Genomic DNA, 23,016 nt, shown 5'->3' with positions numbered 1-23,016 from the left:
ACTTATGGACCACATATGGATCTCTCACATAAATCAATAATTAATTAATTAATTATTTGATAGTATGTTCCCCTTATTTAACAGCCCTAATATACTCCAGGTGAAACAGTGAAGTAAATAGTGTTCACCTTATCTGTGAACAAAACAGTGAAACAATAATGGTGATAGCAAACATTTGTTGACCTATGTACCAGGCACTGTGCAGAATATTCTATACATTTTTATCTCATGTAATCTTCACAATATCCCTAGGAAGTAGGTACTACTATTATCCTAATTTTATAAGAAACAGAGGTAACGTAGCCTCCTGGTGCGTATGAGGCTGTGTTCTTACACTGTATAGAAAGAGGAGGCAGAGTAAACCCATCCATAAACATCTCAGCCCAGGCCCTTTTCCTGGTCTGTATTGTGAATGGGGGACATGGGGGGGAAAAAAGAAACTGATGCAACATGCCCAAGATTGCCTGACCAGTAAGCAATGGGACCAAATGTGAACCCAGGCAGTCTGGATTGAAAAACACTGCATTGTGTTGCCTCTTTGTGGATTGCAGCTATAACAATTTCAAGGCCAACTCCATTTTCAAGTATTTTGCCCCACTGTCCTATGTGCATACTCAAGGTTTTTTACATCATGTGTTCTGATTTGAGGGTTTAGAAAATATGATCACCATGGGTTCTATGGAAAAAGGAGCCAGAAGACCATTCTGGTCTCATTCTCAACTGCCACTAGCTTGAGTAGAGACCAACCTCTGGGCCTTCATGTGAAAACATCAGATGATACTCCTTGAGAGGAAAAAAAATCCTTTAAAAGATGCCCACAATAACAACTCAATACTAGGGAGAGGAAAAGATTAAAAATAGAAATGAATGCACATTGTATATTTAATTAATTTTGGTTTTTTAAGCTGTTTATAAGAAGAATTAAGTCTATAAACTTAGAAAATGCCTTTTAAAATGTCTCTGAAGTAGTTTATCAAATAGTTCTACATAAGAAAATTAAAGAGCAAGTCAAAATAATTTTTTCCTAAATTGCCATGTACATAATGCTCCTTTTTTTTTTTTAATAGAAAGTTGAGCATAAAACAATAGTTAAACCTGCTTCCTGACATGGTATCAGAACAGAGCTACTGCTGAGAGTTTGACTTATAGAGAAATCATGGTTCGACTAACCTTGGATCTAATTGCCAAAAGTAACAATCTTAAACCCCGAAAAGAAGAAACCACTTCACGATACCTGAAGAAAATAACTCATCTAAATTTTTCAGACAAAAATATAGATACAATTGTAAGAATTCTAAATTTCCTATTTTTACATAATTAACAATGTAAAGTTTAGAAATTGGTGTCAGAAAATACCTCCTTATTAACTATATTTTGATCATACTCGTTAACTGTATTTTGATTAGTTGGGTGTATATTGTATTTTTATTTTAATTTCATGCTTATGGTATTAAAATTATTAAAACTAAATCTCTACAAAATATATCATTGTGATTGTTAAATCTATGTGCTAAATATATGTATCTATCCCTGAAATACTCTATGTAGCAAACTAGAATTGAAAGTGTTATGTTGGAAAACAATTTCAAAGATAATGCTTTTGTATAATTCCAGATGCTTGGAATATGAGTTTTTTAACATATCAAGTAGTAAGAATGAACTATATGAATACCATATTTTAAAACTTTAACAGTGAAATCTTTTTCACACATAATTTAACTGATTATATAAATGTAGGTTATACTGCCATTTATATCAGACAAGACTGTTTACTCGGATATATTCTGACACTGTATTTTCTCTGTGTTAAGTTGGCCTTAATGTGGGTAACTTTAAAGGGAGCAATAACCCTTTTAGGCCATTTGTATTGATGTCTATTGTCTACAATAAAATGCTAAAGACTACACATGAGAGAAATTTTCTCAGAAACATAAGGTACATAAAGGCCGAGATGATGTCTATTTTGTTCATATCACTCTAAATCCCCCATCCAACACAGCGCCTAACCCATATTAAGTGCTTAATAAATGTTTTTCAAGTGAATGAAAAAAATAACAAAGCCCTAGGCACAAGTGTCAACTAAGACTTTTTTTTTTTTTGCAGACTCTACCAAGTTCCTATTCTGTATTTCTTTCCAGTTTCTTAGTGATTCTTCTCCCCATGAATCCAATTGCCCAGAAAACTCTCTACATCATTATACCATTACACACTTGCCCTCTGCAGACAGCCTCTGCTGTTCTTTTGTCCTGTCACAATCAGTGCTCCTTTGGTGTAGATGACCCTTGTTAAGAGGAAAGCAAACTAGGTACAGCTGACCCTAGAAAAATATGGGGGTTAGAGATACCAACACCCCCACACTCAACACCCTGTCACCCAACACAATCGAAAACCCTCATATAAGTTTTAATTCCCAAAAAACTTAACTACTAATGGCCTACTGTCGACCAGAAATCTTACTGATAACATAAAGTCAATTAACATATTTTGTACGTTACGTGTATTATATACTGTATTCTTAAAATAAAGCTAGAGAAAAGAGAACATTATTAAGAAAACAAGAAAATATATTACAGTACTCTATAGTATTTATCAGAAAAAAAATCCATGTATAAGGGGACCCATGCAGTTCAAATCCATGTTGTATAAGGGTCAATTATATATAATTCACACCAAGATAAGAATAACTTATAAACTTAAGTTTATAAGTCCCCAAGATGGCGTTATATTTTAAAAGAACTTGTTAATAAAAGCTGAGATTTTTTCAGGTTTTTTTTTTCTTAAATAATCTCTGTATCCAACATGGGGCTTGAATTCACATCCCCAAGATCAAGAGTTGCATGTTCCACTGACTGTGCTAGCCAGGCATCCCAAGCTGAGGTATTTTTGAGTGTAACTTCACTCTAGCTCTTGCCTACTTACTCTAGGCTGACTCTACCACCCACATAAGAATGGCAGACTTTTAAAAATACCTTTAATTATTTTCTTATCTCAAAAGTAACTGATGTTCATTAATACAAATACATATAAAAAGAAAGAAACTTATAATCCTATCATGCAGAGAAAACCACTATTAACACGTAGGTGATGTCCTTCCAGTCTTCTTTCTAGGCATGTATTCATATAATTTTACAATAGTGGGTCATATTGAATGTACTGTTTTCATTTTGAGATCTATAAAATATTACTAAGGAAACTAAACAATATTTAATGGTTAAACAGTATTCCCTTCAATAGTACTATCATAATTTATTCATCTATTATTTTTGAATATCCAATGACTTCCCATTTTCAGTATTATAAATAACAGCTTCCTTCTAATTCCACAGAATGATTAATCCCTATTCTACAATGTTGAAGCATTAATTTGTTAAATGTTTCAACTTCCAGAGAAACCTAATTGCTTCCAAGAAACACTGCTTGCCCTAGGAAAATCCTTCTTAACAAATACAATTTTACTGATATAGTTACAGAATACTAAAACCTAGAACTAATTTTATAATCATTCTAGTATTGTTTTTACTGTGCTAATAAGAACAGAGATACACTATTATATTAAACTTAAGGAAATGTACAGAAAGTGGAAAACTTTCTTAAAAACAAACTTCTAAGTTTTCAGGAGAAATTAAGTATAACCTGTTTTTGTTTTCCTTTTAGGGAGACCTCTCTCCTTGCAAAAGTCTTAGTGTTTTATACTTGTATGATAACCGTATTAGTGAAATCACTAACTTGAATTATGCTACAAATCTGACCCACCTGTACCTACAAAACAATTGTATTTCATGTATAGAGAACCTCAGGTCATTAAAGAAACTGGAAAAACTGTAAGTGCTTTTTTTTTAATGTTTGTTTTCGAGAGAGAGTGCGTGTGTGTGTGTGTGTGTGTGTGTATGTGCGCAAGCGCGTGAGCTGGGAGGGGCAGAGAGAGAGAGAGAGAGAGGAAGAATGCCAAGCAGTATCCATGCTGATAGCATGGGGCTTGATCTCACCAACTGTGAGATCATGGCCTGAGTTGAAATCAAGTTGGAGGTTTAATCAACTGAGCCACCTAGGTACCCCTAGTGCTTTTATTTTTAAGTAACATAATTGTTTGTCATCATTACAGTAATATTTTTGCATGCAGACCTTTCCATTATCTGCACTTTTGTGGAACAGGCCTCAATTTTTATTCTCTTGTAGTATTATTAGTGCAAAATAAAGTGTTACACGTGTTATACTTGGCAATTTGTTTCATTAAGCCTGACATACTTTTCTTTTGCAGGAGAGTAAGGTGTCTTAACCACTTATAAGGATACCTAAAGCATCCTTAAAGGCTCAACTGGGGAAAAAAGTTTCCATGGAAACTTTTTGATTTTGTTTTTTGATTTTCCATGGAAACCAAATGAGCTCTGTGCCTTTAAGAATCACACATCTCAAAGGGCAGGGTCAGAGAGTTGATAACGTTGATTTAGATTTGAGTGTAAAAAGGCATTTACTGCCTATAATTATTTTAATTCAATGAAGGCTGGTAGATTTATTTTCCCAGACTAGAAGAACTATCAGTCCTTCTCAAAAAGTGGGCCAAGAACCTCAAAATGGGAAGAAGATGAGGGAAATGCTTATTGAAAACACAGATGGCAGGGTGCCTAGGTGGCTCAGTCGGTTGAGCGTCCAACTTCAGCTCAGGCCATGATCTCACAATGGTTCTTGAGTTTGATCCTCACATCAGGCTCACTGCTGTCAGTGCAGAGCCTGCTTCAGATCCTCTGTCCCCCCTCACTGCCCCTCCCCTGCTCATACTCTCTCTTTATCTGTCTCCTCTCAAAAATGAATAAACATTTTAAAAAATGCAGATTTCTGGGTTCTGACCTAGATAGCCAAATGAGAATCTCTGGGGTTAGGCCCAAAAATCTTAATTTTTTTTTAAAAAAGGGTTATTTATTTATTTTGAGAGAGCAAGAATGAACGAGCAGGGAAGGAGCAGAGAGAGAGGGAGAGAAAGAATCCCAAGCAGGCTCTGCACTATCAGCACACAGCCGGACGTGGGGCTCAAACTCATGAACCATGAGATCATGACCTGAGCCAAAATCAAGAGTTGGATGCTTAACCAACCGAGCCACCCAGGCGCCCCTAAAAATCTTCATTTTTAAACCTACTACCCACATGATTTTTCTGTGCCCTAACATATAAAAGGAGCACTGGTAGATCATTTAATAAGGACCATTCCAATTCTCTCACTTAAAAAAAAATAATTTCTTAGACTAAATTAAGTGTAAGAATCATATAAATAAACCTTTCTTTGGCTCATTGTAAAGAGAAAATTCCACATATTTCTGCATTCTTTGTATAATTTTCACACAGCTCAGTGATTGTTACTATGTTTTCATTATGTTTACAGATCATGATGTTCTCAGAATGTCTATTTAAAATTGTTTTATATTGGGATGCCTTGGTGGCTCAGTCAGTTGAGCAGTTGAGCATCTGACTCTTGATTTTGGCTCAGGTCATGGTCCCAGTGTCATGGGATCAAGCCTTGCATTGGGCCCCACATCAGGCCCCTCATCAGGCTCCGTGTTGAGCATGTAGCCTGCTTGAGATTCTCTCTCTCTCCCTCTGCACTCTCCCCTGCTCACATGCGCGCGCTCTCTCTCTCTCTCTCAAATAAAAAAAAAATAAAAATAAAGCTGTTTTATATTGCAGGTATCTGGGAAGCAATTATATTGCTGTCATAGAAGGTTTAGAAGGATTAGAAGGACTAAGAGAGCTTCATGTTGAGAGTCAGAGGCTTCCCCTTGGAGAAAAGCTTCTGTTTGATCCAAGAACTCTTCATTCTCTGGGAGTAAGGCCACATTTGAATATTCTGACAAAGAATATAGTGATTAACAGTTATAATGGAACAGGAAGGTGGCAAAGGTATATTTGGACATTATACATACTGTATATGTTTATATGGCCAGTTAATTTATTTGAGGGCTAAAACTAACTTTTCTCACATAATTTCTCAGAGACTCAGCAGCTATAAAGTTGGGATAATAACGCCTGCCTCTAGGGTACTAAAAGTATCAAAAGAAGGATGTAAAAAAGTTATGTAAATTATCAAGTTCTAATCCAGATGTCAATTCATTCATAATTTCAACCTTGGTGATTATCATGATTCAAAATTTTAGGAAAAAGCTTAAGGAAAGAGTAATGGACAATTATTTGGCAAATTTTAAACAACCTAGAGAATAATGATGATGATAAATTATCTTCTCGCTGGATTCTGGTTTCATTGTAGGCTGCCTTACATGTGGCTCTGCCTTATCAGAAGCAGGTAGATCTGGGAGTACCAGATTTGATGCTCCAGCTGTGACCTGACACCCAGATACATTGCGGAGGTGTCACAATTAGTTGAGAAGCCAGAGGTGGCTTTTTTATGAAATGCCATTTATTATGAAATGCCACTAAAAACATTTTTGTTTGCTCAAGTTTTGCAAAGATTCAAGCCGATTCCAAAATTCTAAATATAAGGCATAATCCTTTTAAGCTGTATTTAAAGTCTTAAAAAGTATCAAGAAGTATATAATCTAAAAGTTGGCTATATAGATGCCTTCATGGGTAGACTCAATCTTGGTAGAGATTCCTGGGCCATCATAGATTTTAAGATGGCTTTGGTTTAATGCTGCTCTATTGTATATTTATGTCCTCACTAACAGCCAATGTTGATCCCTCTTGTTAATTAGCTAATTATTATTTTAAGTACCTCTGAACATGTGGATTATCAAGAGGAAACTATAGAGAGAGAGATAAAAATAAAAACCAGATATTCTTTTATTCTTACCTATGTTTCCTATTTTAAAAAACAGACAAAAACTGTTTCTTCCTATGTAAGTACAAATCTTAGTGATATTTAATAGAAAATGATAATTTGCTTAAACTGAAATAAGCATTTTTCTACACTGTGTTAACATTTGTTTGCTGGGCATCTTTTTTCTTTATTGATTCCTGGCTTCTTTTTTCTATAAATCTCTTTTATATTCTGCAAAGGGAAAATCAGACTTATGAAGGAACTGTAGACAAAAATAGTAAGTCATATCACAATTACTGAAGTCCCAAAGTTATGTCTGAAAAAACATATGGCATAGAAACAAAATCTCCATGGATTTTAATTTTCTTACCTAAAGAGCAAAACAGCCTGAACTGATAAATCTTAAATTTTTCACAGATTAAGATTTCTGGTTCCTATATATAGTATTTAATTAGACTGTTTACTAATGCTTATTTATTTTTCTTACAGAAATCCCTCTCTATATTGAATATCAGCAATAATAATATTGATGACATAAGAGACTTAGAAATACTGGAGAATCTTAATCAGCTCATAGCAGTTGACAACCAACTTCTGCATGTGAAGGTAGTGTAAAGAAAAATTAGTTTAAAAATATTTACATGAAATTGTGATTTAAAAAATTTTTAAATATCTATAAAATTTATTACTTTAAAAACTATTCTAGATTTACTCTAAAACTAGCTTATGAATCTCTACTTCTTAATATATTTATTTGCATAATTCTGCCCTCTTACCTGGTTTTCTCTTCCATACCCCAGTGCCTCCACCCCTCACCAACAGAAAGAAGTTTCTCTGAGAAGAAAGTATGTGCTTTTCCTCTCTGTATTATTTTGCCAGCAAATGTTTCCCTCTAGAGACTAGATTTCTTGCCACTTAACTGTGATCTCCCAATGAATGAATTTCTAGTAACTGGGATTAGATCTGAACTCTCTCCAGGCTGCTGCTCCTTGGGGAAGTAGCTGGATCTTGAACTTATTCTAATTTGCACTAACTATATTCATGTCATAGTATGTCATATCATCCCATATTCATTCAGTTATTTATTCATTCAAATACGCACTGAGCACCTACAGGTCTCTCAGGCACTGTACTATTCTGTGTAAATCAGAAGATGGAAGATTATAGTCCAGGGGCTCAAAAAACCTACAGTCAACAAGTAATGAAAAAACAATGTGATTCTGTTTTCGCAAGTATTGTGGTGGCACTAACTCAGCCTGGGGCTAGGGAAGGCTTCCTGGAAACAGTCATCTGTAAACTGAGCCCTGTCATAACCTCACAGTTTCTGATTTGGCAATGGGATGGCTTGTGGTATAATTTCTTTACATGGAGGGACGCCTGGGTGGCTCAGTTGGTTAAGCGACTGACTTTGGCTCAGGTCATGATCTCGCAGTTTGTGACTTCAAGCCCCGCGGCAGGCTCTCTACTGACAGCTCAGAGCCTGGAGCCTGCTTCGTATTCTGTATCTCCCCCTCTCTCTACCCCTCCCTGCTCACGCTCTGTGTCTCTCTGTCTCTCCATAATAAATAAACGTTAAAAAAATTATTAAAAAAAAAACATTTATAATTTCTTTACATGGAGCCACCAGAGGAACGAAGAGCTTCTTTCTCCCATAACAGCGCTCTTGTTTTCAAAACTACTTCCAGACAGCTATCCACTGACCTTAAAAAAGTATTCCCTGGGGTGCCTGGGTGGCTCAGTCTGTTAGGCATCTGGCTCTTGATTTCAGCTCAGGTCATGATCTCATAGTTCATGAGTTTGAGCCTGGCGCTTGGCATTGCACTGACAGTGCAGAGCCTGCGTGGGATTCTCTTCCTATCTCTCTGCCCTTCCCCTGCTTGTGCTCTCTCTCCCTCTCTTAAAATAAATAAATAAACTTAAAATTTTTTTCTCTGACCTTGTTTCCAAATTCATACCTATTACCTAGCTCATCCCATAACTACTATAAGCAGTAGATAATTACAAAAATAAATATTATATGTATTATACTACTAATGAATTCCTTAAAAACACCTAAAATGCCACTGATCAGGATGGATGTTTAAAATATAAAGACCAATAAGGAAGCATGACTCAATTAATTGTTTCAACTTACAACATGAAGGATGTAAGAAGTTCATGGGATAAATTCTGCATTCAAAAATACTTTAAGTTTTAGGGGTGCCTGGGCAGCTCAGCTGGTTAAGCATCCAACTCTTGACCTCAGCTTGGGTCTTGCTCTCAGGGTTGTGAGTTCAAGCCCCATGTTGGGCTCCATGCTGGGCATGGAGCTTACTTAAAAAAATTTTTTGGGGGGCAGGAAGGTGGGGGGGCACCTGGGTGGCTCAGTTGGTTAAGTGTCCAACTTCGGCTCAGGTCATGATCTCACAGTTCATGGGTTTGAGCCCCGCATCGGGCTCTGTGCTCACAGCTCAGAGCCTGGAGCCTGTTTCAGATTCTGTGTCTCCCTCTGTCTCTGCCCTCCCCCATTTGTGCTCTGTCTCAGTTTCTTAAAAAATGAATAAATGTTAAAAAAAAATTTTAAATAAAACAAATTATTCTATTATGCTCTTAACTCTGAACAGAAAAATGAAAGTTTGATAACGGGACAAAAATTCTTGCCTACAAATGATCCCAAAGGAAGTTTTTTTAAATGACATTAAGACCTAGCTATTTCACCTACAATAATTATTCTTAGGCAACATTAATAATGTATAACCAGGATAAATGTGTAACCAAAATAAATACTTTCATTACTATTAATTATTCATTCCAATGATAAATGTCTAAATAACCAAACCCTTTTTTTTTTAATATTGAACTCAATGTTACCTCCCCTGTGTAGTGTTTCCTGAACCTGTTCCCATCAAGCTAGTCTACTAAAAATATTTATGGTATCATATGTGCCAGGCACTGCCCTTGGACTTCAGAAAACATGTTCTAGGCACTGAGGATACCATGATCAAGAAAGACAGGGTCTCTCTACCCTCAAAGAGCTTACATTAAAATGACACAGAGGAGGGAACAGTCAGAAAATAAATAAGCAGAGAAGATTGTGAAAAGGGCTATGAAGGAATTAAATAGGATGACATAATGGAAAAGGGGTCAGTGGATATTTTAAATCAGGTTATTAAAAAAAGCCTCTGAGGAAATGACATTTATGCTGAGATCTGAAGAATGATAAAGAAACAATCTATGCAAAGAGCTAAGGAAAGAACATGCCAAGCATCGGGAACAGCAGGTGTAAAGATTCTGAGTATTCTAGGAACAAAAAAGAGGCCAATTTACTATGATAGGGACCCCAGTGCCTAGCTCAGTCTCTAACACATTGTGAGTGCTCAATAGCTAATTGGTTGAATGAATGAAGAAGAAGCAACAGTGTAACATAAGATTATGATAGGGGAGAGATCATAAAGATCTTTTAGGCCATGATCATAAGTTTGACTTTATTCTAAGTGCATTAGAAAGTCACTGAAAGGATTATATTTTAAAGACTTCTCTATCAGCTATGTGAAGAAAAGGTTGCAAGAATAACAGCAAAGAGATCATCTGGGAGACTACTACAAAGGTTAAAAAAAAATGGTTGTTTGGAGATGAAAAGGAGTGACTGGATTGGAGGTATATTTTTATTATTTATTTATTTATTTATTTATTTATTTATTTATGAATGAAAGACAGAGAGAAACAGAGTGTGCATGGGGGTGAGGGGCAGAGAGAAGGAGACACAGAATCTGAAGCAGGCTCCAGGCTTTGAGCTATCAGCACAGAGCCCGATGCGGGGCTTAAACCCACAAACCGTGAGATCATGACCTAAGCATGCCTAATTGTCCTACAGTGAGACCAATTAATTAGTCAACAAGCCTGTCGCATTTGTTTTCGTGAATGAAAAAGTAGCTAAGCATCACTAACCTGAAAATAGCTTCTAAAATCAAAGAGAGGGACACCCGGGTGGCTCATTCTGTTAAGCGCCCAACTCTTGATTTTTGGCTCAGGTCATGATCTCATGGTTCACAAGTTCAAGCCCCATGTCAGACTCTGCACTGATGACACAGAGCCTACTTGGGATTCTCTCTCTCTCCCTCTCTCTCTCTCTATCCCTACCCCTGCTCACACATGCACTCTCTCTCTCTCAAAATAAATAAATAAACTTAAAAAAAATTAAAAAATAAAATCAAAGAGAAAGACAGAAACAAACATTTTTGGAGAAACTGATAATATGGAAACAAAAAAAAAATCCCACTATAATTAATTTCTTAAGAGAAATAAAAAAGGATTCTATAACCTTAGAACCAAAACAGGACTTTTTTTAAAAAGGAACATTAAATGAATGAGAGGACTTCAAAATTTAGAATAAGATAGAAGAAATTAAATATTAAATTAAATATTCTCCAAGAAAGAACAAAAGAGAAAGAATGGAAAATAAGCAAGTAAAAAAGAAATGTAGAGAATTAAATTCAGGAGATCCAACATGTGACTAGTAAGAGCATAAGAATCAAAAAATAAGAAAAAAAAAGGGAAATAAAATTGTATTTAAAAATGACATAGGGCTGCATGGGTGGTTTAGTCAGTTAAACGTTGGACTCTTGATCTCAGCTCAGATCATGATCTCACAGTTCGTGAGTTCAAGCCCCACATGCTGGAGTTCTCACTCCCTCTCTCCTGCCACTACCCCATTCATGCTCGCTCTCTCTCTCTCTATCTCTATCTCTCAAAATAAATAAATAAAAACTTTAAAAAATTCTTTTAAATAACATAATGGGCCATGATGTATTAACCAAAACAAGAATCACTATCACATACACATACACGCATGCGCACACACGCACACATACACACACACATACACACAGAAAGCCAAACAAAATGTGTGAAACAACTTCTTCAGACACTGAACTATAAGCGACACAGGACTGTGGACTCTAAGAGAATGAAAACAAACAAGATAAGCTCTATAATTATCCCAGCTTTCTGCCTGAAGGCACTTTCCAGACCACAGTGCAGGGAGGGAAATAGCAAACAAGCCCTATGAAAATGTAAATCATAACTGGAGAAAAGCCACTCAAGAAAAAACATCTAGAAATGACATGGAGGACGGAATTAGAAGACAGGACTTCTAAAAAGCTATTATAAATATGCTCTAGAATTTAAAGGAAGCATGAACACAAACAGAAGGGAAATGGAAGATGCAAAGAAAAAAATAACTTTGGAACTGAAATATGTATCTAAAATGAAAAATTAATTGGATGGGATTAAAAGTATATTAGATATTATAGAAGAAATTATCAGTGAACTTAAAAGTATCACATTAGAACTACTGAAACTAAGGTACAGAAAGTAAAAACACTAAAAGATGAGCAGAGCCTCAATGGCTTGTGAGACACAAGCACTCAAACATGTATGAAAATGGAGTCCTAGGAATAGGGGACTAAATGATTATGTCTCTTCAAAACTCATAAATTGAGGGGCGCCTGGGTGGCTCAGTCGGTTAAGCCTCCGACTTCAGCTCAGGTCATGATCTCACAGTCCGGTCCGTGAGTTCAAGCCCCGCATCGGGCTCTGTGCTGACCGCTCAGAGCCTGGAGCCTGTTTCCGATTCTGGGTCTCCCTCTCTCCCTGACCCTCCCCCGTTCATGCTCTGTCTCTCTCTGTCTCAAAAATAAATAAATGTTAAAAAAAATTTTTTTAAAAACTCATAAATTGAATCCTAATCCCCACTGTGATGGTATTTGAAGGTGAGGCCTTTGGGAAATAATTAGGTCTCGAGGCTAGAGTCCTCACGAATGAGATTAGAGTTGTTGTAAGAAGAGAAAAGAGAGTAGGGTTTTCTCTCTTAGCCATGTGAGCACACAGTGAGAAGTCAGGCATCTAAAAAACTAGGGAGAATGCTCTCACCAAATCACAGTATCTGCCAACACTTTGAAAAAAAAATTTTTTAACGTTTACTCATTTTTTGAGAGAGAGAGAGACAGTGCAAGTGGGGGTGGGGCAGAGAGAGAGGGAGACATAGAAACCAAAGCTGGCTCCAGGCTCTGAGCTGTCAGCATAAAGCCCCATGCAGGGCCTGAACTCAGGAACTGTGAGATCATGAGCTTAGCCAAAGTCAGACGCATAATGGACTGAGCCACCCAGGCACCCCTACACTTTGATCTTGGACTTCCCAGCCTCCAGAATTGTGAGAAATCAATGCTTGTTGCTTAGGCCATCCAGTTTGACGAGCAGCCCAAACTAAAACAGAACCAGAAAATATCTTTGAAGAAATAATGACCTCAAGGTACTCAGAGTAGTCAAAACCTTCTTGAAAAAAAAAAAAAGTTCAAGGATTCACACTTTCCTATTTCAAAATTTACTACAAATCTATAGTAACTAAGATAGTGTGGCATTGCCATAAATGTGAAACTGGGAATCCAGAAATAAACCTTCACTTTTTTGTTAATCGATTTTTAAAAAAAATTTTTTTTCTCTTAACATTTATTTTTGAGACAGAGAGAGACAGAACATGAACTGGGGAGGGTCAGAGAGAGAGGGAGACACAGAATCTGAAACAGGCTCCAGGCTCTGAGCTGTCAGCACAGAGCCCGATGCGGGGCTCAAACCCATGAACTGTGAGATAATAACCCCAGCCGCAGTTGGATGCTTACTCGGCTGAACCACTCAGGTACCGCATTTATGACCTTTATTAGACAAAAATTTCTTAGATACAACTCCAAAAGTATAAGTAAAAAAATTAATTAATTAATTAAATGAAATAAAAAATTTTTGTGCTTCAAAGAAGACCATTAAGAAAGTGAAAAGGGGCGACTGGGTGGCTCAGTCGGTTAAGTGTCCACCTTCGGCTCAAGTCATGATCTCATGGTTTGTGAATTCAAGCCCCACATCGGGCTCTGTGCTGACAGCTCAGAGCCTGGAGCCTGCTTTGGATTCTGTGTCTCCCTCTCTTTCTGCCCCTCCCTCACAGGTGCTCTGTCTCTCTATCTCTCAAAAATAAATAAACATTTAAAAAATTAGAAAAAAAAGGAAGTGAAAAAGATAAGACAACAGACTGGAAAAAAATATTTGCAAGTCCTATATCTGATAATAGACTTATGTACAGAAACTCTTGCAACTCAGTAACAAAAAGACAAACAATCCAATTTATAAGTGGGCAGAGGACTTGAATAGATATTCTACAAAGAAGATATGCAAAGTGGATAATAGGCACATGAAAAGATACTGAAAATCATTAGTCATTAGGGAAATGTAAATCAAAACCACAATTGTGTACCACTTCACACCTGATGAGACAGCTATAATTAAAAAGACAGATAATAACCAGTGTTGGCAATAATGTAGAGAAGTTAGAACGCTCATACTTTCTGAGGAGAATGTAAAATGTAACAGTCCTTCAAAATGTTAAATAGCATTACCATATGACACAAAACTCCACTAATCACTATACACCAAGAGAAACGGAAACATACATCCACAAAAAAAGTTGTACATGAATGTTCACAACATTATTCATAATAGCTGAAAAGTAGAAGCAATTCAAATGTCCATCAACCAATGGATGGATAAAAGAATGTGTATGTGTAATCACAAGGAAAATTTTTTGGCAATAAAAAGAAATGAATACTGATTTATACTACAACATGTATAAACTTTGAAAACATTGCACAAAGTGAAAGACACCAGTCACAAAAGACCATGTATTGTAAGATTCCATTTCTATGAAATGTCCAGAATAGGTAAATTGACAGATATAGCTATATTATTGATTGCTTAGGGCTAAGAGGTTGGGGAAATATAGGAAGCAATTTTAAAGGGTACAGGGTTTCTTTTGGGGTAATAAAAATATTCTAAAATTGGTTGTACTGATGATTATACAACTCTGTGAAAATACTAAAAATCATTTAATTGTATACTTTATTTTTTTAAGTTTATTTATTTATTTTGAGAGAGAGGGAAAGATAGACAGGAAGTGCACAAACAGGGGAGGGGCAGACAGAGAATCCCAAGCAGACTCTGCGCCGATGATTAAGCACCCCTTAATTGTATATTTTACATATGTGAATGTATGGTATGTGAATTGTGTCAATAAGGCTGTTGAAAAACAAAAAGCAGGGGCACCTCGATGGCTCAGTCAGTTAAATGTCTGACGCCTGATTTTGGCTCAGGTCATGATCTCACAGTTCATGAGTTTGAGCCCCACATCAGGTTCTACATTTACAGTGCAGTCTGCTTAGGATTCTCTCTTTCCCTCTCTCCCTGTCTCCCCTCTGCTCTTTCTCTTTCTCTCTCAAAATAAATAAATAGGGGAGCCTGGGAGGTTCAGTCAGTTAAATGTCCGACTTCAGCTCAGATCATGATCTCATATTTTGTGAGTTCGAGCCCCGCATCAGGCTCTGCACTGACAGCTCAGAACCTGGAGCCTACTTCGGATTCTGTGTCTCCCTCTCACTCTGTGTCCCTCCCCCACTTGTACTTTCTCTCTCAAAAGTAAGTAAACATTAAAAAAAAATAAACTTAAAAAATAAATTAAAAGCAAACAACAAAAATGTAAAAATATAATTGTCCCCAAATTCCCATATTTGATGAAAATCATAAACCCACAGAAGCTCAATAAAACCCAAACAAGAAAACCACCAAGAAAATTACACCAAGGTGTACAACCATAATAAAATTGCTGAAACAATGATAATAAGAATATCTTTGGAGCAACTAGAAAAAAGACACATTGTATAGAGAAAGGTGAGAATTATCACAGACTTTTTGTCAAAAACATTGCAAGCCAGAAGACAATGGAACAGCTCTGAAGTGCTAACAGAAAAAAAAATATCAACTTAGTTATATATCCAATGAAACTATCTTTCAAAAAATGAAAGCAAAATACTGTTTTCAGATAAACTAAACTTGAAAGAATTTGTCCCCAGGAGATCTACACTACAAAAAAAAAATATTAAAGTTCTTCAAGGCAAAGGAAAAATGTTAACAGAAACTTTTATCTACACAAATGAGAAAAATATTAAAAGTGGTAAGTGCAGGGTAAATACTTTTCACATTTTTTAATTCCTTTTAAAGATGATCAGTTTTTTTTTAAAGCAAAAATAATAACCACAGACCATGAGGTTAATGACATGTAAAACTAAAATGTACGATAACAATAGCACAAATGGGAGGGAGGGTGGAAATGGCAATATACTAAGGTTATATATGAAGTGATGTCATTATTTGAAGAAATTCTGTGCTGATTTAAAGATGACTATTCCAAACCCTAAAGTAACCACTAAAATTAAAAAGATGTACGGAACTAGTCAGTAATAGAAAATGAGATGCAAAAATAGGGGAGAGCAGGAATAAAGGAAAAGGGAACAGATGAAACAAATAAAAGATGGTAGTTTTAAATTCAGTTATATCAGTAATTGTAGTAAATGTAAATAGTCTGAATATTCCAATTAAAAGGCAGAGATAGTAAGACTGGATTTTAAAAATCCAATCATGTACTCTCTATAAGAAACATACTTTAAATATGAAGATATATAAAGGTTAAAAGTAAAACCATAGGGAAATATATACAATAAAAACAAATAATAAAATAAGAAAGCTGCAGTGACGATATTAATATAAGATAAAACCAACTTCAGGATAAGAAATATTACCAGAGATAGATAAGGAAAATTTATGGTGATAAAAAATGCCAATTCATTAAGAAAACATAACTATCCGGGGGCACCTGGGTGTCTCAGTGGGTTAAGCATCCAACTCTTGGTTTCTGCTCAAGTCATGATCTCATGGTTGGTGAGTTGGAGTCTGTGTAGGACTCTGTGCTAACAATGCAGAGCCTGCTTGGGGTTCTCTCTCTCTCCCCCCTCTCTGCCCCTCCCCTACTCATGTTCTCTCTCTGTCTCTCTCTCAAAATAAATAAATGAACTTAAAAAAAAAATAACAATTCTCAATATTTATGCACCTAACAACAGAGCTTCAAAATGCAGAAAGCAAAAATTGACAGAAGGGAAATAGATAAATCCACAATTATAACAGAGATTTCAACACTCTAAGTAGCTGGTGAACAGGTAGATGGTAAATCAGGATATAAAAGATTGGAGGGACGCCTGGGTGGCTCAGCTGCTTAGGCGGCCAACTTGGGCTCAGGTCATGATCTCGTGGTCGTGAGTTCGAGCCCCCCGTCGGGCTCTGTGCTGACAGCTCAGAACCTGAAGCCTGCTTCAGATTCTGTGTGTGTCTCTTTCTCTGCCCCTCCCCAGATCACACTGTCTCTCTGTCTCTCAAAGTAAACATTAAAAAAAATTTTTTTTAATTGTAACAACAGAGCCAACATGAATTAATCTAATTGACTGTCACAGAACATTCCATCTAACAACAGTAGTTAGAATATTCACCAAAATAATCCATATGCTGGGCCATAAAGCAAGCTCCATAAACTTTAAGGAACTGAAATTATATAGAGTATGTTATTTGACCACAATGGAATTAAATTAGAAAGGAATAAAGGAAAGATATCTTTAAAATTTCCAAATATTTGGAAATTCAGAAACACACTTTTAAATAACCTTTGGGACAAATTAAAAAATCAGAAGGGAAATTAGAAAGTATTTTGAAAACAAAAACTTGAAAATTTGTGGGCTACAGTAGCCTAGTGCTTAGAGGGACATTTATAGCTTTGAATTCCTATATTACAAAAGAGGGAAAATGATCTAACTTCTACCTCAAAAAGCAAGAAAACTAAATGAAATTCAATTCAAAAAAAGGACATAATAAAGGTAAAAGCAGAAGTCAATGAGATAGAAATATAATGACTACAGACAAATCAATGAAACCAAAAGCTGACTCTTTGAAAATATAAGTAAAATAATCAATTCTAGGTGGGCTGATAAGAAAACAAAGAGAGAAGACACTAACAATATCAGAACAGAAAAAGATATCACTATAGCTAAAAGGATAATAAAGGAATATTGTAAAGAACTTTATGCCAATAAAGTTGAAAGTTCAGGTAAAACGTAAATTCCTTGAAATACAAATTAGAAGAAATAGAAATTCTATATAGTTCATATCTATTAAATAAATACTTATAAATAAAAACATTTCCACAAAGAAAACTCCAAACCCAGATGACCCCTTGATGCATTCTATCATATACTTAAGAAACAAATTATACCAATCTAGGGGCTCATGGGTGGCTTGGTCAGTTAAGTGTCTAATTCTTGATTTCGAATCAGGTCATGATCTCACATTTCGTAAGTTCAAGCCCCAAATTGGGCTCTGCACTGACAGCGTGGAGCCTGCTTCAGATTCCATCTCCCTTTCTCTCTGCCCCTTCCCCCTCTCAAAAATAAATAAACATTAAAAAAATTTTAATTAAAAAAAAAAAAACCAATCCTACACAATCTCCTTTAGAAAATAGATAAGCAGGAAATATTTCTCAACTCATGTTATCAGGTTAACATTATTTTCCTATCCCCTCCAATATTACAAGAAAAGAAAAATACAATGAATGAAATACATAAAAACAATAGCCCCCATGAACACAGAAACACACGTCCTTACCAAAATATTAGCAAATAAAATCCAGCAATATATATATAGATAATCCATAATGACCAAGTGAGATTTATCCCAAGAATGAAAGATTGGTTTGACATTCAAAAATCAACATACCATACCAAACAAAATAAAGAAGAAATATGATCATCTCAACAGAGGCATAAATGCATTTTTAAAAATTTAACATACATTTCTATTTTTTTTATATGAAATTTACTGTCAAACTGGTTTCCATACAACACCCAGTGCTCATCCCAACAGGTGCCATCCTTGATGCCCATAACTCACTTTCCCCTCCCTCCACCCCCCATCAACCCTCAGTTTATTCTCATTATTTAAGAGTCTCTTATGGTTTGCCTCCTTTCCTCTCTGTAACATGTTTTCCTCTCCTCCTCCTCCCACACATTTGATTTTTAAAAAATTCTCAGCAAACAATAAATAGAAAAGAATTTAACATGATAATTGGCATTCATGTAAAATCTATAGAAAACACCAGTTAATGATGAGAGACTAAATGCTTTCTTCCTCGAGACTGGGAATAAAGCAAGGATGTTTACAGGAGAAGTCTTAGCCAGTGCAATAAGGCAAGAAAATAAAACAAGCAACACTCAGTTTGGAAAGAAGGAAATAAAAATATCTTTACTTGGATACATATAAAATAAAAAATCTGGTGTGCTTGAGTGGCTCAGTTGATTAAGCATCCAACTCTTGATTTTGGCTCAGGTCATAATCTCATCATCATGAGATCTAGTCCTGTGTCAGGCTCCACACTGAGTATGGTGCCTGCTTAATATTCTCTCTCCTTCTGGAGCAACTGGGTGGCTCAGTCAGTTAAGCGTCCAACTTTGGCTCAGGTCATGATCTCATGGTCCATGAGTTTGAGTTCTGAGTCAGGCTCTGCGCTGATGGCTCAGAGCCTGAAGCCTGCTTCAATTCTGTGTCTCCCTCTCTCTGCCCCTCCCCTGCTCATACTCTGTCTCCCTCTCTCTCAAAAATAAACATTAAAAAATATTAAAAAACAAAAAGTTATCTCTCTTTCTACCTCTGCCCCCTCCCCTGTTCATGCTCTCTCTAAAATAAAATATAAAAAATATTTTAATCATTTTAAAATCCATAAAAAGCTATTAGAACTTATAAAATAAATTTAGCAATGCCAGGATACAAGATCAATATGCAAAAATCAATTTTTACATACTAGCAATGAACTGGAAAATGATATTTTTTAAGATGCCATCTACAAATCATGTCAAAAAACATAAAATACATAAGGATAAATTTAAGAAAATATATGTAAGGGCTGTACAATAAAACACTACAAAATACTACTGGGAGAAAGTAATGAAGACCTAAATAAATGGAGATAGGTACCATTTTCGTGAATTAGAAGACTCTATATTCTTAAGGTGTCAATTCTTTCTAAATTAATCTATACATTCAACACAATCCCATTCAAAATCCCTGCAGAACTTGGGGTAAGCAAACTGTATTCCATGCAGAAGAATATTATCCAACAATAAAAATGAATGAACTACTGATGCACACATGGGCAAATTAAAAAACATTATACTGAGAGAAATAAGGTAGACAAGAAAAGAGGACATACTGTATAACTCCATTTATATGAAACTCCATTTATATGGAACTATATACAAATGTCTATAGTACCAAATGTATCAATAGTTGCTGAATGGGAAGGGGAAGTTGACTGGAAAGGGCCATGAGTGAATCTTTTGGAATAATGACAACATTCTGTCTTGATTATAGTGATTGTCATATGGATGTATATGATTTAGGTTTTTAAATGGATGCATATCGTATGTAAGTTACAACTCAATAAAGTTAATTTTTAATATTAGAAAAACTTTCAAAACCAAAGGACACGAATTTCCAGATTGAAACTGTCTCCCCAATGCCAGCACAGTGGATGGAAACTGACCCATATCCAGGTTCAACCTTAAAAGTTTTTAGGACATCAGGAGTAAGGAGTTCCTAAAGATCTTGACAGAGGGGGGGGAAAAAAAGATCATAATACAAAAAATCAAAATGGAATTATAATTATCAGACTTTCTATGTGGAAGACAGTAGAATAATATCTCCAAAATTTTGAGATAAGAATATTCAAAATCTAGAATTGTATATTCCATCAATTTTTCAATCAGTTATGAGGTATAAAATATCTTTGAACATGCATGCTCTCAAAAAAATGTATATTCCACATGCCGTTTCTCAGGCAACCCTTGAAAAATGAGCTCCGTCTAACCAGGGCAGAAAACTAGGAAAAGGGAAGACATAGGATCTAGGAAACAGGAGAAAGGTTAAGAAATTCCCAGAATGGATATGAAGGGACTCTGAAGTGAAGTCTTAGGACAGCATCTACCAGCCCAGTTTACAGCAGGCTGAATCGGTGATAAATACACAGAAAAATAAGCAGATAATCAACCAATTTTTTAACTGTAGGGAAAATAAAAAGCAATCATGGTACATTATGTGATTTAGCTTTGAACAATATTTAAGTGAGCTTAATTACATAGTCAATAAATACTAACTAGATTAACAATTTTACTATAACTCTATTGACAGGATTAGGGAAGGGAAGTTTATTAGGGGGGTGGAGTGGTACTTATGAGAATTATATCATCATCTTCCACAGTAGGAATTCAGTAGATAAATATCTAAGATTTAAAAATCAATAAACAGCAGCTGTTATTTAGTAAAATGTGGAGGTAAGTGTGTGTAGGGATAGCTGTAGAAATTAAAAGAGGTTTTGTTGTAAGCCCTCAAGTACTCTTTAAGTTTTGTTATAAACCCTATGGTCTTTTTTTGTTTTTAACAGTGTTGATTGCATTGCTTTAATTTTTAAAAATCTAATTTAAAAATGAATGATTGTAAGGAACACTTGGTTATAGAATTTTGTTATACCACCATATCCCCATTACACTGAGAGCCTTTAAGAGCAAGGAATTTTTATTGCCTTCAGAATTCCCTAGAGTTCAGCCCAGTGAGTGCTTGGCACATAACAGGCACCTACTACATGTTTACAGAATAAATGAAGAAAGGAACAATAAAAAGTATTCAACCATCTGAGGAAGGAATGTAAACCATTCAGCAAGTTCCCGAGGCTGGGCTATGCCAAAAGTTGCTTTTTCCTCCCATAGAGAGAAGATACTCAGGGAGTAAGGATTAAATTTCAAGTTCTTATATTTCTAGCAAGGAGACAAGTGATTTAAAAATTTTAAATGCACAGCTTCTTGGAAGAGGAATATAGACTTGCCTAGCATTCATTTGAAATGTGCTCTTGTAGTCCATTTCAAATCATCTTCCAATGGCTTAGTAAAAGGACATGTTGAAGTTTAGCAACAAAATATTAACTTGTTTCTTGAAATATATTATTGGGGTCAGTGTCTCCTTTTTTTTTTTTTTTTTGCTTTTATTTTTCCATTCTTTATGCTCACTGATTGAAGCTGCCCCAAAGCTGCTGACATCAAACCCTGTGCCATGGGAGGGAAAGCTCAATGTGCCATACAGAAGGTCGCTGACATCCATCCTAAAAGTCTTCAACAGCAGACAGCTTTGTGCCATGGGGAAAAAGAAGTGAACATCATTAGAGACTCCTAACAAAACCCTATAATTACCCAAGGTTTTTAGCAACTTAGAGCAGCTGCTTTTATAAGGACATCCATAGCTTCCTCACATACACCTACAGAAAATACATGAAAAAGGGCGGGGGGTTCGGGAGGGAAAATAATGGTTCCTTAGAGAGTTAAATAACTTTGAATCTTCCAATCAAGATTTTTGGTTTGAGCAGTGAGAATGGTATTTAAGAAAAATTAAAAGGAACACATGTAACAACAACAAAAAATACTGTCAGGGCAACTAAAAATCCTGAGGCTCTGTGGAAGGAATAAGAAAAGGAAAAAAGAAAAGAGAATTGGGTCACTAGCAAATATAGACATTCCCAAATGATGCCCATGCTCTAGCCTACTGAGGGTACCAGAGCCACTAGTAGCTACAGCTACATTAGAGGTAGAGGCACAGGATATGGACCCGTTAAGAAGCTTCCTATTTGGGATTTCATTCCCCTTCCTTCACACCTTGTACAGACCCACAGCTGCCAAAGACTCCTTCTCCCAAGATCCTCTAACCCTGCCCTCATTTCTCCTATTCCCTGGTCCAAAGCTGATCCAGGTCAGAGATTCGAGGCAAGGGGGGGGGGGAGGGGGAGGTGAGGGAGACAGGTGAGGGAGACAGAGGACTAGAGGAAGAAATAGAACAGAAAATAAATCCTGTCTTTGCTCATTCTATGTCTGTGGCCCCTCTAATCAGCGAATTTTTCAAAGTGGTTCCATATAATTTCTCCTTTATAATTCCTGTCCTCCTTCTAGCCTCAGATCCATTGATTCATTGCATTCATTTGTTCATTTCTTCTTATCCATTCATTCAAAACCCCCACCATCTGGCAGTGCTTGCTGGACGATAGGGGAGACAACAATGAACAAAAAACAGATATAGTCCCTGGCCTTGAAGAGCTCTCCTCATTGAAGGGAAAAGAAACATTAAGCACATAATTACCCCAAAACAAATGTAAAATTGCACCTGTGGCAAATACTACAAAGAAAAAGTATGTGATTCTGAGAGCCTCCAAAAGGGGAATTTGCCTTAGTCAGGGACTCAGTGAAGGCTTCCCTTAGGAAGGGATT

The 23,016-nt window shown here is 36.0% G+C and overlaps 1 protein-coding gene and 1 non-coding gene across 2 annotated transcripts in view; both read left to right on the top strand.

Moving 5' to 3' along the window:
* Positions 1 to 301: 301 nt before the first annotated feature.
* On the top strand, positions 302 to 425 carry LOC124507948 (small nucleolar RNA SNORA51). Its single transcript, XR_006961169.1, has one exon. It is a non-coding gene; the product is annotated as a small nucleolar RNA SNORA51 (small nucleolar RNA).
* A 731-nt stretch (positions 426 to 1,156) lies between these two features.
* The window catches only part of PPP1R42 (protein phosphatase 1 regulatory subunit 42), a 46,205-nt gene continuing 24,345 nt past the window's right edge, over positions 1,157 to 23,016 (top strand). The window contains exons 1-4 of the mRNA XM_047073744.1: positions 1,157 to 1,285; positions 3,655 to 3,821; positions 5,677 to 5,815; positions 7,253 to 7,369. Of these exons, the coding sequence (XP_046929700.1) occupies positions 1,157 to 1,285; positions 3,655 to 3,821; positions 5,677 to 5,815; positions 7,253 to 7,369 (552 nt within the window). The remainder of the gene's footprint in view (positions 1,286 to 3,654; positions 3,822 to 5,676; positions 5,816 to 7,252; positions 7,370 to 23,016) is intronic.

The sequence above is a fragment of the Lynx rufus genome, unplaced genomic scaffold (assembly GCF_022079265.1).
Source record: "Lynx rufus isolate CCGP_SWC_20201006 ecotype Redwood Valley unplaced genomic scaffold, mLynRuf1.p SCAF_12, whole genome shotgun sequence".
Lineage (NCBI taxonomy): Eukaryota > Metazoa > Chordata > Mammalia > Carnivora > Felidae > Lynx > Lynx rufus.
The sequence above is the reverse complement of the archived record's forward strand: the minus strand, read 5'-3'. Positions and strand labels throughout refer to the sequence as shown.